The sequence below is a fragment of the Aegilops tauschii genome, chromosome 5, assembly GCF_002575655.3.
Source record: "Aegilops tauschii subsp. strangulata cultivar AL8/78 chromosome 5, Aet v6.0, whole genome shotgun sequence".
In the NCBI taxonomy this organism is placed as follows: domain Eukaryota; kingdom Viridiplantae; phylum Streptophyta; class Magnoliopsida; order Poales; family Poaceae; genus Aegilops; species Aegilops tauschii.
Genome location: NC_053039.3, coordinates 314865049 through 314880093, shown reverse-complemented (window position 1 = coordinate 314880093; position 15045 = coordinate 314865049). Strand labels below are relative to the sequence as shown.

The window sequence follows — 15045 nt, the reverse complement described above, 5'->3', positions numbered from 1 at the left end:
AATATCCAACAGTTAGAAACGTGCTGTCACTGTTTATCTTCTTCCTCCCGCAACCCCCAGCCTACCCTGCCCCATTCACCTGCCTCCACCCTCCGCGGCCGGCGGGCGCTACCGCATACCACCTCGCCGCCCCGCCCTCCCTTCAACCTTCCCCCATCGTCACTGCTTGCCGCCACCTCGGCCATCCCTCTAAGCCCCGCCGCACAACTCCGGCGATCCCCTGCACACCCACCCCCTAAGATAGATAATGAGAAAATGACTCACCCTAAGATAGATAATGGGGCAATTGCTTCTCCGGCGAGTTCTCTTCTTCTCCGGTGGGGTTGGAAGGAAGGAAGAGGTGACCGGCGCCTGGAAAAATTTCAGGTATCTGATAAATAGCAAAACCAAAATAAATTTTATCCCAAGTTTTTGTCTGTGCAGATTGTTTGGTCCACTTTACTTTTGTTGCAGTGCATCAAACACTATTTGCTGCTAATTCTGTAGTTTTCTAGTCATATGCTAGAATTTAAGAATACGTGACATTTTGAATTTTTTTATTCTTCCTATTCTTATTTTATTTTCTTACTATGTCTTTGATACCTTGTGAATCAAACAAGCCCGTATGGATTTTCTGTTGTTGAAACCAGTACCGACAACATTGATTTCCACAAAATCGCCGACAATGTAAAAGAACTAAGCAAAGTCTCCACAAGATTTCCATTCTATAAACAGCATCCATGGCTTTTCACTGCGAACACATGTTCTAGTCTCTATGATTTTATAAACAAAAGGCCATGCTATATGCGGCAAGCTATAAAAAAACCAACATATCAAAACAAAAGGCCATGCTATATATACTGCAAAAGACGAGAGTAAAACTGCAGAGTGCGCAATCATGGCCACCCACACGTAAGGTCGTCCTTCTCCCCGCTCAACGCGCTTAATTTCCTGAGAAAAACTGCTGCTTTTGCCCGATCTCTCGCCAACAATCAAGAGATTTGATCGTTTCGTGACACAGCCCGCCCAAGCCATGCACGGCACCCTGCATACAATGCCAAAGCAAAGCTCAGCAAGCAAGCAAAGGAAACCACAGGAGTCAGCAGTTTCTGCACAGATATTTTCGTTTCCGAAGCCGTCCGAGCGTACATCTCGAATGGACTGTACAGAGCAATCTTTGGCTTGCCACAGGCTGTGCGTTTTCCTGTTACGTGCAAGGCTTTTAGAGAACGTGCAAAAGCTGTGCACAGCTTCCCGTCCAGCAGCAGAGAAGCGAACAAGTGTACACGGGTTAGGCCTCGGAAGTTGCCTCGTATGTATTGGGCTGTGAGCTGCAGCCTGCATGCTCTCTATTGGGCATGTAGCAGCCGGTGGTTTTACCTAACCAACAGTACATAGATAGATCCAGCAGCTGTTGGTCCACGACTGGGACGTAGGCGCGTGAATCCAATTCACCACCACGTGCTGCAGTGACCAGCTGCCGGCGAGATGAAAGGGGCGGCAGAAACTTCTACTGTGCTGCTGTGAAAGGCGTGGGTTTTCGTTACGTATGTCAGTATGATTCTACCAAGTCATGGATGGTCGATGGTGACCGGTTCATGTCTTCACAGAAGCTGCGTTTCCTTGGCTATATGTCCCATATGCCTATCAGAACTGAAGTTTGCCACGGAAGATATTTCAAGATTTTTTTACTTTCATCCTGATTTGTGGCTTCAAAACGCGGCATGTCAAACATGCCCAAAATACGAGTTTTGTGCAAGTAAAGCATGCGCTTCGAGATCGGTCAAGTTCAGACATGCTTCACTATGTGCAATATGCGAAGCAAATATCCCAGATTATGTTATCTAATGTGACTAGCAAGTTGTCCCTAAGTTATTATAAATAATAAAATCATATAGTATCTGGCTCTATCAATAAGGAGGAGCAGGGTCAGGGGCGGCATACAAATTGCTGACGAAGATAGGAGAGAGGTAGACATCTTTGTAGGAGTAAAGATTATGCAGTACGAGTACAAAATAGAGCTGTACCTTCCACTTCCATTAGAAGCCAAGATCAAAAGAAGGGCAGTCATCTATCAAATCCTGGATCGTGGGATCTCTACATGTACGAGAAGGGCCACTGTCATATTTGGGGTCCTCTGCTGTGTTATTTGCGCCGAGCTGCAGACGCACAATGGCACACGTCAAACGACTAACATAACATAGTATGTGCAAGAATTTTTTTATGACGTAACACTAAAATTAGAACTTCCATAGCCTGATCTGATGATAATGAAACTGCAGCTGTGGGCGCACAATATTTTGACAGTAAGCTGAAGCAGTAACTTCCTCAAATTCAGTGTTAAAACTTTCCTCCTCAGGCTTGTTCGGTTAATCCCTCCCACAAGGGGATTGGAGGGGATTGAGGTGGATTTTGACTTGTAGGGGATTTAATCCCTCTCAATCCCCTCCAAACCCCTTCAAATCTGAAGGAACCGAACAAGGCCTCAGGGAAAATTTCGACAGCATAGGGTGCAAACCTGATCTGCAGTTCCACTTTTGTCTTCTCGCAAGTTTGGCATGCTAGTGACATTCGAAATTGGCGCAGAACCTGTCAAGTACAGACCAGTATGGCAGCATTTGTCGTTTAGTCTCGGTGGCACTGGCACGGACACTTTGTAAGATGTATAAGCTGGTCTCGGTGCAAGTAAATTCACTGAAGCAAACTTACCTGTACCATTACAGTTTACAGTGTTAAGATTGCCTGACGATTCTAGTTTCTGCTCGTTTGCATTGCACATCTCAGATCCTGGGAGATCTATCAATTCCAAGTCCGAAGCATCAAAAGCTGGTGGTTTCCTACAGAAGCATCATTAGTGTCAATATTCACTTGTTATTCTATTTGTCATGCTGGAGCTTCACTGTAAAGCAATATTGTAGGATTTAAACATGAAACAAAGCATTAACATCTTACATGATGGCCTGATGATTGTAACTTCGATACGCATTCCCTGATAATTCATTCCTATTATGAGTGATTACTGAGTTCTTTGCCTGTGCAGTATCCAGCTTCAAGCAAGATTGCACAGATGTACGAAGCTGGGTAGCGAAGTGAGACAATCCAGCTGGGGGCTTCATGATAGATAGTATTTGGGAAGCTATAGATCAAAATGATGTTATTGTTATTAATATAAAAACACATGAATATACATGAATTGGAGTACTTGTGCAAACACATCAATAAACATGAATTGGAGTAGTTGTGCAAGCCATCCAAGTTGATACCACAAGGATCAAGCAGGCACCTTGCGAAACAATATTTCCTTCAGAATGAGCATCTTACTTTGCAATAACTAGTGCAGCACTGTGGGGACTCTTTAAGTACTTGTTTCTAAATTATGACGTTCGGAACTTTGATTGTCAATTAGTCTTCTGGTAATAAGCAAGAACAAGTTGAGGAAAATGTGCATAACTGAAGAATAGACCACGGCTGTTTCAAATTTTAATGCTTGTAATGTTTACAGAATCATGTATCTAGATTTACTATTTACCTATCAAGCGAATTAAAGGAAATAAGGAAGAACCATTTTCCATACATCACGACTCTGCAACAGTTGCTTCACAGTGCTATGTAACTGAACACTTCACGAGTTCACGGTGCAAGCAATCAAACATCCTGAACTGCTAATTGACACCTATATCAAACTAATTTGGAGTTGGTACTGTGGAGTTACTCGAACCCGCCTTAGCTGAGCATTAGTCTCGAATAAAAAACCCTACTTGTTCACCATTAACTTTGGCGTTACATGTTATGTACGGAATATTACACAATGCCAGCTGTAATCTGTTTCATAAATGGTAACCAGTTACTGTTTTGCATGTTAATATGTTCACTCTTTGTATAACAACTGATCGGATTGTCATATTTGAGGTGTGTATCCATGATTCTTGGCTAGTCCAAGGAATAGCAGTAAATTGCCTCTCAAAAGTCCACTGTCCTTGTGGCATTCACCACAGGTGCATAACAAACTAACCTATTTTTCTTCCTATTTGTCTTGTCTGGAAGGAACTATGCAAAGATATTTAAGCTAGCAGTTCAGTAAAGGTGTACAAACCAGTCCGTAAAGAATCATCAGCGTTGCCAAATGTTAATTTTCCAACCTCTCTCCCGACAAAACTAGTGGGACACACTGATTTCCCATCCCGAAGACCTGCAAATTGTGGAGAAACATGGTTATTTTTGCATTCAAACACCAGCCAGTAGTAGAGCTAGGATGAAAGTATGAGCATCAAGTCCAAGTACCACAAAATTTTAGTGGATCATCCATTCTATTAAGAATTGATTTGTCAACTTCTGGCCGGTTATAGCTGGTAGAAAATCCTGACTTACCCCTATGGATATCTGCAAAATCTGGAATCCATCAGCAGTCTCACTCTCACTACATAAAAGTGTACAAGAAGCTGCAGAAATAGTAATGGTGCGTAAAATTAATCCCAAGTACCATCAAATTTATGCGGATCATCCATGCCACCAAATGTTGATTTTCCCAGGTCATTAAATGTTGATTTGCCAACTTCTGGCCGGTTATAACTGGTAGAAAATCCTGATGTACCCCTCTGGGTGTCTGCAAAATCTGGAAACCACCAGCAGTCTCACTCTCACTACATAAAAGTATACAAGAAGCTGCAGAAATAGTAACAAGGCGTAAAATTAATCCCAAGTACCATCAAATTTATGTGGATCATCCATGCCACCAAATGCTGATTTTCCCAGGTCATTAAATGTTGATTTGCTGGTAGAAAATTCTGATGTGCCCCTCTGGTTATCTGCAAAATCTGGAAACCACCAGCAGTCTCAGTGTCTCACTACATAAAAGTATATAATCAACTGCATAAGTATTAGAAATAGTGTGTAAAATTAAGCCCAGGTACCATTGAATTTATGTTGATTATCGATGTCACTAGATGTTGACCCCAGGTCTGTTCTTCTGTAACCAACCGTGCAATCTGGTTTACCCCTCTGAAGATCTGTAAATACTGGAAACAAACAGCGGCTTTACTACATTAAGATATACATGCAGCAGAAAATAGAACAAACTGATTATTAAGTTAAGCTCAGCTACCATGATAGTTAAGTGGATCGCCCACGTTACTACATGCTGATTTTCCGACCTGTGGCTTGTTAGAGTCGGTAGTGCTTCTTGTTTTAGTCTTCCGATGATCTGCTAATTGTGGAGACAGATGAATGATTGCAAATAGAATATGTGGTAAGCAGGAAGACACATCCAATGTTCGTGTAACCTTGTGATCACATACCATGGAGCCTGAATGGACTAACAAACTTTGGAGATTTACTTTTGTCATCCTTTTCACGCGTGTTCTCTCCATTCTTAGGCACTGTGTGACTTGAAGCCTCCCCAGCAGCATGTGTATGTTCTACATCTGCATACAAATTAGCAAACTAATAAGAAATCTCACATGTCACAGAACAAAAAAAGTATGTTTCTATAAGTAGAACTCACCTATTTGCAGATGCAGAATTATAAGTGGAAAACTGTATACAAAAATGACTGTCCTTAAGCATGAACGAAACTAACCTTTCATTTTATTTCTGAGCTCAGTGACTTCGATAATATAATTAGGAAACTGACATCTCTTTCCACATTCAATAGATTCACCTGAATTGAAATATCTGGTGCCAAGCACTCCACCTTCTTCATCCAGTAAAAGAATCTGAAAATACAGTTAATACAGCTAAAAACACCTTTGTACAGTCATCACAGCATTTGATTTGATATAATCCAACAGCATCTCCTCTGTTAAAGCTATCATAAAACACCAACCTCAAATTAGCATGTCCATTAAGAACTGAGCGTTAGTTGCTAACCTGCTTTACATTTGGACCAGCTTGGACAAGCCTTATAACGCCATCATGAAACTTCTTTGCCTTTTGAATTAGTTGGGCGGTGTATAAGACACTCCATTCCACTTCTACAAAAGGATGCACATTCCATATAAGCCTCAATATATAATAAAAATAATACATTACATGTTCAAAGCACAAGCATCGTTTATACGGGAGGCTACAAATTAACCTTTGAAACTTGAGTCTGCCGAACCCATAAGGCTCCCTGTGCTGCCAGCAGCTGCAACTTCACTCTTTCCAAGCTCTGGCTTGTTAGAACTAGAAGTGGCTTCTGATTTACTCTTGTCAAAACCTACAAAATTGCTGAGACAAATGAGGTTCTCACTGTGATATGCTGGAAGGATGTGTAACTTCAAGTCCACCTACAATGGAACTTCTGTGGACTGATGAATTTCAGGGAACTTGTTGTTCCAATTCCCATTTTGCTATTCGCATTCTCCACTCCCTTTGGTCTTGTCTGCATCATGTGTTCTTCTGAAGATTTAGGATCTCCACCTTCATATTTATCAATGCAGAAACACATCCTTTCAGTGACAGCAAAGAAAACGTTCTCTAGGATTTTTCTATAACTCGCAACAAGTCAGAAAGTCTCAGCAGGCACACGCGCATATTCGTAACAGAAGTCTATCTATACTAGATGTACGAAACCAACCTTTGTTTAGATTTGTGGCCTTGCCGATCTCAATCAGATAGCCAGGAAAACTGCATTTCTTGCCGCTTTCCACACACTCCCCTGACTTGAGGTGCCTGGTCCCCAGTACTTGGCCCTCTTCATCCAGCAAAACGATCTGAAACATTTTAATTCACACGATGATTCATGACATTTTATCACCCGAAATAAACTGATCACATGCCAATCAGCCTATGGTTACTAATTAGCATCTCCGACCTTCGATATACAAATGGAAAACACTTATCAGAGATGTGCATTGCATCCTACCTGCTTGGAATACAACCCAGATTGAACGAGCTTCAGGAAACCGTCGTGATACCTCTTAGCCTTCTGCGAAACCTGGGTGGTGTACATCGCGCTCCACTCTGCAAACAAAAGCGCACCCTACTTGTTCAGCCCTCGGGGTAGAGCCAGCTTGTTCAGCCTCCGCAGGACATACGTAGAACAGGTGGCGCGCAAACCTTGGGACGTCGAACCGGCGGACCTGGCGCAGCCGGAGCCCGTGGCTTCGGTCTTGCCGGCGCCGCTCTTGGGAGGTTTCACGAACGCGCGGGGAGCGCAGGTGTTGGCCGCGCTCTGACGCGCCCTGGCGCCGCCGCGGTGGGCGGCTCTGGGAGCGGCGGGCTCGGAGGGCCTTCCGGGGCGGGCGGTGGTGGGGACGCGCTGGGCCTCGCCGACGTCGACGAGGTGGCACGGGAACTCGACGGAGGCGCCCTCGGACACGGACTCGCCGGCGCGGAGGGACCTGGCGTCGATGGTGACACCGGCGTCGTCGAGGAGGACGAGGCGGCGGGAGTCCGGGCGGAGGAGGAGGACCCCGTCGTGGTAGGCCTTGCGCTTCTGCCTCAGCTGCGTGGTGTACGTCGCCGCCCACCGCCGCGGCTCCGGGTCCATGGCGGAGTGGGGGATTGGTGAAATTCGATGGGAATTCAAAATTCGAGAAGGGGAGAAGAGAAGAGGGAACTCCCTCACAAAGCGAGCGAAGCAGCGGGGCGCTGAAATGGTAAAGGCGTAAAGCACTAAAGCCCAGCCCTGCCGAAGACGTATTCTGTGCCAAACAGACGGATCACACGGCCATTGTTCAGGATACTTTTTGGGAAATGATTGGGATCACCCGACGAAGCACAACACGTGCATTCGCCATCTCCGTAGCTGTTGGATTAGATTTTAATAAGATGGCTAGAGTAAACCTATTACCTAGGCTAGTTTTTGCAACTAAGCGGTTGTTGCGATTTCTCCCACCATAACAACTGATGTGTTGCGGGATCCGAATCTGGACCCCCCTCCAGAGCAGCCACTACCCGTGCTCCTCCAAAGCACCTCCGATGCGCCACCGCTGACGCCGGCGAGCACCTCCGTCGCGCCACGCCGAGCACCCCCGTTGTGCCACCGTTGACGCCGGCGAGCACGCGCTCTGCCGTCGCGGGCGTCGACCGCCTCCACCACCATCAACCCTATCTCCTCCTCCCTCTTCTCTCCTTCGTCCAGCCGCATCGTCGCGAGCACCCTTGTTGTGCCACCACTGGTGCCGGCGAGCACATGCTCCGCCGTCGTCGTCGTCGGCCGCCTCCACCACCACTCACCCTCTCTCCTCCTCCCTCTTCTCGATCGACAGCGCCCGTCCACTTATGCAACATCACTGCTGTTGCAAAAAATAAATGTGCAAAAAAGACCGTTGTTGCAAAAAAAAATGGCAACAAGACCTATGTTGCAAAAGAAAAATATGCAACAAAACCTGTGTTGCAAAAAAATTCTGCAACACAATATCTGTTGCGCAAAAATTCTACAACACAATCTCTGTTACAAATGTTTCTGCAACAAGGTCTTTGTTGCAAAGTAGAGAAAAGAAGTTCACCCCGCTAGATCTGTGTCACATCCAACGGCTCGCGAGGCGGCGGATCTTTTAAAAGGATCCGCCGGCCGACGCGTAGCAGACCCGTACTTTTTCCGTAGAACACGCCTTTCTTCTCTTTCTTTTTTTGTGAAATCCCTTTTTCAGTAGAACACGCCTTTCTTCTCTTTCTTTTTTTGTGAAATCCCTTTTTCAGTAGAACACGCCTTTCTTCTCTTTCTTTTTTTGCGAAATCCCGCATGAGTAGAACGCGCCTTTCAAACGCGAGAAACGTAAAGCCTTGTAGTACATTGATTTGATGTCAAATCATGTTTTCTGGAGGATTTTATTGATTCAAAAAAGAAAAGAAAAAACGCATGGGATTTTTGAATTGTCGTTTTGTACAATCCGTAGATACGTTTTCCTTGACGATTTATTTGCACTACATTTAGTTACAATGCAAAGGATTCTAAGATGTTTTTAGATGTCCAGTCCTACAAACCAAGAACACCACATGGATTACTTTTTCAAAATCTACGGCTGCTGCAGAAGGAACGCACCGAAGCCTGGTTCATACACACTTCCACTTGCAAACCTCCTCTTCCGAAAAAACACCAGCTTGGCCATATGTTAGAGGAAACCTCGTTGAGTCTGCATTTTGACAAGGAGCTCCTTGTCAAAATACAAAACGATGCCACTGAAGTTACAACCTCATTGGTGGTAACAAGCCATATGAACCACATACTGGCAACATCTTCAGTCGAAGGCTACGGACATGCTATCGGTGTGCTGTAGCAGTGCAGAAGTCGAAACCACACGAGCCATGCGTCGCCTTACCGATTGGAACTGTGCCTTGTTCTGACTATGTGGCCACGCGAGGGAAGAACAGTGGCCTGGAGTTTCATCGGTTAAAACTGTCACAACTCAGAGATATTCGTTGGAATCATCGTCGGCATCGTCCTCATCGTCGCTGCCGTAAGTTTGCAGGTAAGCTTCATCCCCTTCATCCTGCGACAGCAGAAGCTACCTATCAGCCTCTTGGTTTTTAGAGGTAATCGCCTCAAGCAACTTATTAAAATCATACGAGACTAATATTAGTATCTGAGATAGTACTTTTAAAAAAACTGAAGTATCTGTGATACTGAGACGATATGCAAGGACACATGCACATTGTGATTGTAGAGAGTGCTTGCAAGGGATCACTCTAGCTTGCGGGAAACGGTTCTCTAAACGAGTATTTTGCTAAGCCAGTCTGGTCATGCATGATTTACCTGTATATTATCGTCATCTGAAGACAAATCATCCTCAACCGTTTGGAGTAACTCTGCGTCCTGTTTTCTCCCAGCAGCCCTCATCTGTACCTGATGATGATAACAAAGGTGTAGCGCATCATCAAGAAGAGTTAACATGGAAAAATTAGATTCGATGAAATCAGATATAAATTGTCTTACAAGCTGTGACTTTAACTTCCAGATCTTGTGTCGCAGAACTGAGATATGATGATTTAATGCCTGAAAACGTTCAGCCATCCGATATATAAAAGGTAAGTACAAATTGTACAAAAAGAGGAGGATCAGAGTTTACGGTTGAGTTACCTCTCGTCTTTGGAGCTCAATGGACCGTGCCATTGCCCGCCTCCTTGTCAATAGGTTCCGTGGCTTTAAAACTTGGGGCCTTTTATAGTTCTTACCACGGTAGAAAATGATTGAATATCCTTTTGTTGTCTTGTCGAGTGCAATGAGCACGCCTCCACTCTCAGCTTCTAGAGAGATAGCAATATGTTTAACTTGTTCAAAGGTCTTCCCCTTCACAACAATTTTGACCAATTCTCGATGCTTCCAATGGAAGTGCATGTTTTGCACAGTACCATCAAAAACTTCCCGCCTGCCTATGAAATTTTAACAAATAGAGGTAAATCATGAGTGTTCACCCTATGCATCCTACATTGCAACTTTTATGTGAAAAGTTTCAGTTGTACCAAGCATCAAAAAGGCCTTCATTTTCAGGCCAATTCTGCGGAATAGGAAACGCTCCTCGTCTGTAACAGTTTCCAGATCCGTTGGAAGCTCTGCTGGAGAGAGATATTCCTGAACTTTCGCCAAAGCCATCTCTGCTTTTGCAACCTTTGTTTTCGCCTGAACATACAAAAGAGTTGTTATTAATTTTTATTATATATAGACTGCAATGAGATTTTCTAAATATGGAGAGAGGAAGTGTAATGCTGTCTCGGAAATGAACAATGAAAATAGGAAAATATGGACTTCCACTCTACATGTATATTTTGAAGAACATACCAAAATGAGTTTTCTCTTCATGTTCTTCAAAAGAGAGGTATGTTTGGCCAAAATCAAACGATTATTCTCCTTTTTCCTCAGCTCGTCATTAAGTGAATCTCCCCATCGAGATGTGGCTTCTCTAGTTTCTGCAAGAGTGCCAGCAACTAGAGGATTCTTTAATGCTTTGGGGATGGCAGTAATTGAGGCTGATGCTTTAAGCCTGGCCAGCTCTTCCTGTTCCTGCTGAGTAATTGCGTGTTGTTGCTGTTCCACCAAGACCTTCCTTACTTTAGGAGTCACGAAGTCATTTCCCCTATAGAAAATAATATACTCCTTGTTCCTCGAAACAAGTACTCCTCCTGTCAATTTCTGCATGTGTTTTGTTACAAAGATTCAAGACACACGTTCTCATGAAAAAACATGCATAGGCTGTATCGTGAGCAGGGACACAATGATCATATTCAGAGTCCAAAACATACTTCAGAAGAATCAACAGGGGAAGATAAAACATAGCACGGTACGAAAAGGAGATACAACAACAAATATATCCATTCATGGAATTGCTTTCTCAGCAACTCACTCTTCAAGGTTTCAAACAGTATGATTTATGCAATAAATATTGAATCAGTCATAAGGGGCAATTGCTAACATACTGCATCCTCATAAAAAAAGTAAGCAAAAGCAGAAAATCTGCATATAAAGCAATCTCATGTGATTTTAAGCATTTCGATAATGTGGTATAATGATCTTAAAATATGTCCGATTTACCTTGATTTCCTCCGCCATTCTATCGTTGCATGTGTTCGGCACCCCCCTCTTGATGGCAATCTTTACAGTAGAACTTTTCTCCCATACTTTAACAATAGCAGCAGCCAAGCCTTGGTGTTCCCTGTTTCTCCCTGTCCACAAATATGTAAAAAAAGTGTGAAGAAATAATTGAAGCTTAAGTACAAGTAATTACAAGCAAGCAACTTCACAAACTCCAGTACCTAGAGCGAAATGTGGAGCAGTTTGTCTAGCAAGTCTACGCAAAGCTGTCATTTCCTTATCTTTCAAACTAATTTTAGTCCTGTAAGGAAGTTGCCTAAATGGTGGCTTGTACCCTGGAACTAAACCGGGAAGCAAGTCAGCATCCACAGGGATGGGGCTGCGACCAGACCAATCCTTGTACCGTGGTCCCAACTGATCTAAGAAGCTATCGATATCAAATGTTTCCGTAGCTTCTTGAGAGAAATTCATGATAGATTTCAATCTTTTCACATCGTCTGCACTTGACTTTTGCGAATTGCGCTCAACAATTGGCTTTTGCAAATCATGCTCAACAGTTGGCTTTTGCAAGTTATGCTCTTCAGAGCTGGGTACAACACCAATGGCATCACCAGCATTTTCAGACGAATCAACTTCCGCAATTTTGGCATATGACTGCACGCATCGAAGGTTGTAGTTCATTCCTCGATATAAGACAATCGACCTCCCTGACCTCCATATCACAGTTCCTCCAGTCCTGTCCTGATTGACAATAACAAAGACCACAAATGCCTATCAGATTTCACTGAACTGAAAGCATCGTTAAATAATAACACGTACTTTTGCTCAATCTGTGGCTGTAGTGATAAGGCAAATCAAAGGGGCGCAGAAGGCCAATGCAACGGGTACCTCTAGTATCTCATGGGTTCTCTTCATGTTCAGGCTGGGAGGCCCTTCAAACCTCATCTTGACCACCTCGTCCACCTTCCATTTACTGTGGATGCTCTCCACAATGGCATGTGTAACCCCTCCTGGACCAACCCTCATCCTCTCCTTCATCCTCAATGCAGCGTCTCTAAGCCTCCGCAGCTCTGGTTCCGGTATAGTCCTCTCCGCCAACTTGGTGTTGCTATGCCTCCCTCGATTGTCACCATCAAACGCATTCCCCTCCTCCCTCTCCCATGGAAGGAGCACAGAACCCAGCTTCTGGACAAAATCTTCCCCTTCGGAGCTCCCAATTGTGGCACTTTCCTCCATCGAATTCCTGAGTGTGTTGACAATTGAGCTTACACTGCTTCGCCTCATATTCCTGTCGAACCCACCGCCTGTGGAAGCTTGGTCCTCCAGTATAGAATCCAGCGGAAAAGAAGAACTTGTTGTCGGCGCAGCAGAATCCTCATCCTCATACAATTCCTCTTCTAAGTTCACTGTCATTGGCTCTTCTTCCAATACCTCACTGTTGTCCACCCACTCTTCGTCTTCATCCTCCGAATCTAGCTCATCATCGAACACACCATTCCTGACAGCCTCTTCCTCGTCTCCGCCCACCGGACCCGAAAGCAGCCGGCCGACGACGGTGGGTCCTTCTTGCCCGTGCATCCACGGCGCGGAGACCGGCCGGCTCCCAAGAAGGTAGGTCGGTTGGGAACGCGACTCTTCGTCCCGGTCATGGGCCGCCTCGCCGTGGGCCACGCCGTCATTGCCCTTGTCCTTGCCCTCTCCGACGCCGCCGCCGCCATCCTCCGAGGAGTCGTAGTCGAAGTACTCCACGATGGACCGCAGCGTGGCGCTACTGGGCTCATGATCTTCCGCGCCCTCGTTTTCTCGGTGAGCCGGCTGCGGCTGCTGCCGCTGCCAGGGGAAGGAGGCGCGCTGGGAGGGCGCCCTCGCGGACCAGCGGCGGAGCGCCTGCTCCTCGAAGCTCGGCTTCAGGTTCCTCTTCTTCTTCTTCCTTATCTCCGTGCCGCCGTCTAGCGCCGGCGCCTTGTACGGCGAGGAGGTGGATGGGGAGGATGCCGAAGCGGGAGGGCGAGGGGAGGAGACGCTGCCGATGCAGGTGGCGCGCCGCGGCCGCGTCGATCGGAGGGTGGAGGGGAAGGGGGGTTTGGGTGAGAGGGCCGGGGGCGGGAAGAGCAGTGCCATTGGAGGGGACGAGCGGAGCTTTGGGGAGGGAGTGAGGGAGGTGGGGAGATGACGAAACGAGGAGGATAGCGTGGGTTTACCTTGTTGGACCTTGCTTTTTTTTTCCCAGATCATCAGGGGAGTTTTGCCCTCCCCCACCCCGAGTTTCCCCCCTTCCACTTAATGAAAAATGAAACCGAGAACAGTATGCTGTACTGCATGTTCAAAAAGACAAGAAGCAAAAAGGCCCACAACCAATGCGTGCGTTACATCTCCGAAGAAGAGAACCTAGAGCATGTAAAGGGAGTTAACTAAGCATCGTAGTCACCCAGGGTCACAGCGGGGCGCGGTCCACCCGCATCAGCCAGCATCTTCTTGTCTTCAGCAGCAAGCATTAGGCGAACCTCCTTGATCTGATCCAGGATGTCCCCCCTCATCTTCTTGAAAGGTTGCGTTGGTGTGCCAGGTCAGTTGAGTGGCGAGGCAGGGCATGAGTTTGCCTGGGCTAGCTTTTTCTCTGGCGTCCCGCTTGGTCTTGAGCTGCCTGGGCTCCTGAAGTAGTCCTTGCGTATCCCCAAAGCCAGCTTGGAAAGAAAAGGGGTTGGTGCGACACCTCCAGTGTCCACCCGATCCATTTTCATCCCATAGTCAGCTGCAGGGGTGTTTTGAGGATGCAGGTTATCCAGTGCAGTATCTTCTGCATTTTCTCCCACGAGTCCTTTGAGTATAGAACCATCCACCTCTTGAGGGTCCTCCAGACCAGCCACCAGATCTGCTTAATGTCAGACCAGACATCATTATCAAAGACATGTTTATTCCTAATTTTTCATAGGCTCCACAATACATAAGCACAAAAAGCATTCAACACTTCATGTTTTTTAATTGCAGGCCAAAATTTAGCAATGAAGAGGTAACTAGACCCTAAATCAATAGAGAAAAAGGAGGAAACCTCGCTCCAGGTGTATTTTTCTACCACACAACCAAAAAACAAGTGGTCTACCGTTTCCTGTTCAGAGCAGAACAGACACTCTGGAGTTTTGTCAATCCCCCTTTTAAGCAAATTGTCTTTAGTCATCAGTTTATTATGTGCTAGTAACCAGAGGAAAACTTAGACTCTGGGTGGCACAACAATAGACCAAACTGAAGGTATAAAGACAGGTTTCACTCCTCTAAAATTAATAATGACATACAGCGAACTGGAGGAGTAAACCCCTTGGATTCATATTGCCAGATCATAGCATCCTCATCTCCAGTGTGGGCAGTCTCTTTTATAATTTGCTCAAGGCAGTACCACTCTTCCATCATAGCAGGGGAAAAGACCCTCCTAAAGGTAAGCTTGATACTATTCCCATCCCAAACATCAGATACTGCCACACACTGTTGATGACAGATAGAATATAGTGGCCAGAACTGGACAGAGAGGGGGAGGTGCCAAACCATATGTCCTCCCAAAATCTGGTTTTCCTCCCATTCCCCACCACCCATCTGTAGTCAAATTTAAGCGCTTTAGCAGC

At 45.5% G+C, this 15045-nt stretch overlaps 2 protein-coding genes across 5 annotated transcripts; both read right to left on the bottom strand.

Annotated features, from left to right (window-relative positions):
- Positions 1-676: 676 nt before the first annotated feature.
- Positions 677-7579, bottom strand: LOC109770118 (uncharacterized). 4 transcript variants are annotated; one of them, XM_040390308.3, is made up of 19 exons: positions 7018-7579; positions 6824-6921; positions 6536-6671; positions 6250-6378; positions 6053-6175; positions 5845-5948; positions 5555-5690; positions 5274-5399; positions 5081-5182; positions 4890-4994; positions 4683-4793; positions 4460-4591; positions 4261-4368; positions 4073-4168; positions 2932-3115; positions 2689-2816; positions 2498-2568; positions 2007-2138; positions 677-1024 (listed from the first exon to the last, which is right to left on the bottom strand). In XM_040390308.3, exons 1-18 carry the CDS (start codon positions 7448-7450, stop codon positions 2019-2021), a joined length of 2442 nt encoding a protein of 813 aa, XP_040246242.1. In that variant the 5' UTR covers positions 7451-7579; the 3' UTR covers positions 677-1024; positions 2007-2018. The 4 variants fall into 4 exon arrangements, with proteins under 4 accessions (XP_040246242.1, XP_040246244.1, XP_020184421.1 ...); XM_040390310.3 differs by having other exon boundaries at positions 4261-4359; XM_020328832.4 differs by having other exon boundaries at positions 5081-5179.
- Positions 7580-8784: 1205 nt separating this feature from the next.
- Positions 8785-13659, bottom strand: LOC109770117 (CRM-domain containing factor CFM3, chloroplastic/mitochondrial). Its single transcript, XM_020328831.4, has 9 exons — positions 12320-13659; positions 11653-12172; positions 11432-11562; positions 10682-11032; positions 10366-10522; positions 9983-10275; positions 9839-9898; positions 9659-9748; positions 8785-9395 (listed from the first exon to the last, which is right to left on the bottom strand). Exons 1-9 carry the CDS (start codon positions 13550-13552, stop codon positions 9312-9314), a joined length of 2919 nt encoding a protein of 972 aa, XP_020184420.3. The 5' UTR covers positions 13553-13659; the 3' UTR covers positions 8785-9311.
- Between the last annotated feature and the right edge of the window lie 1386 nt (positions 13660-15045).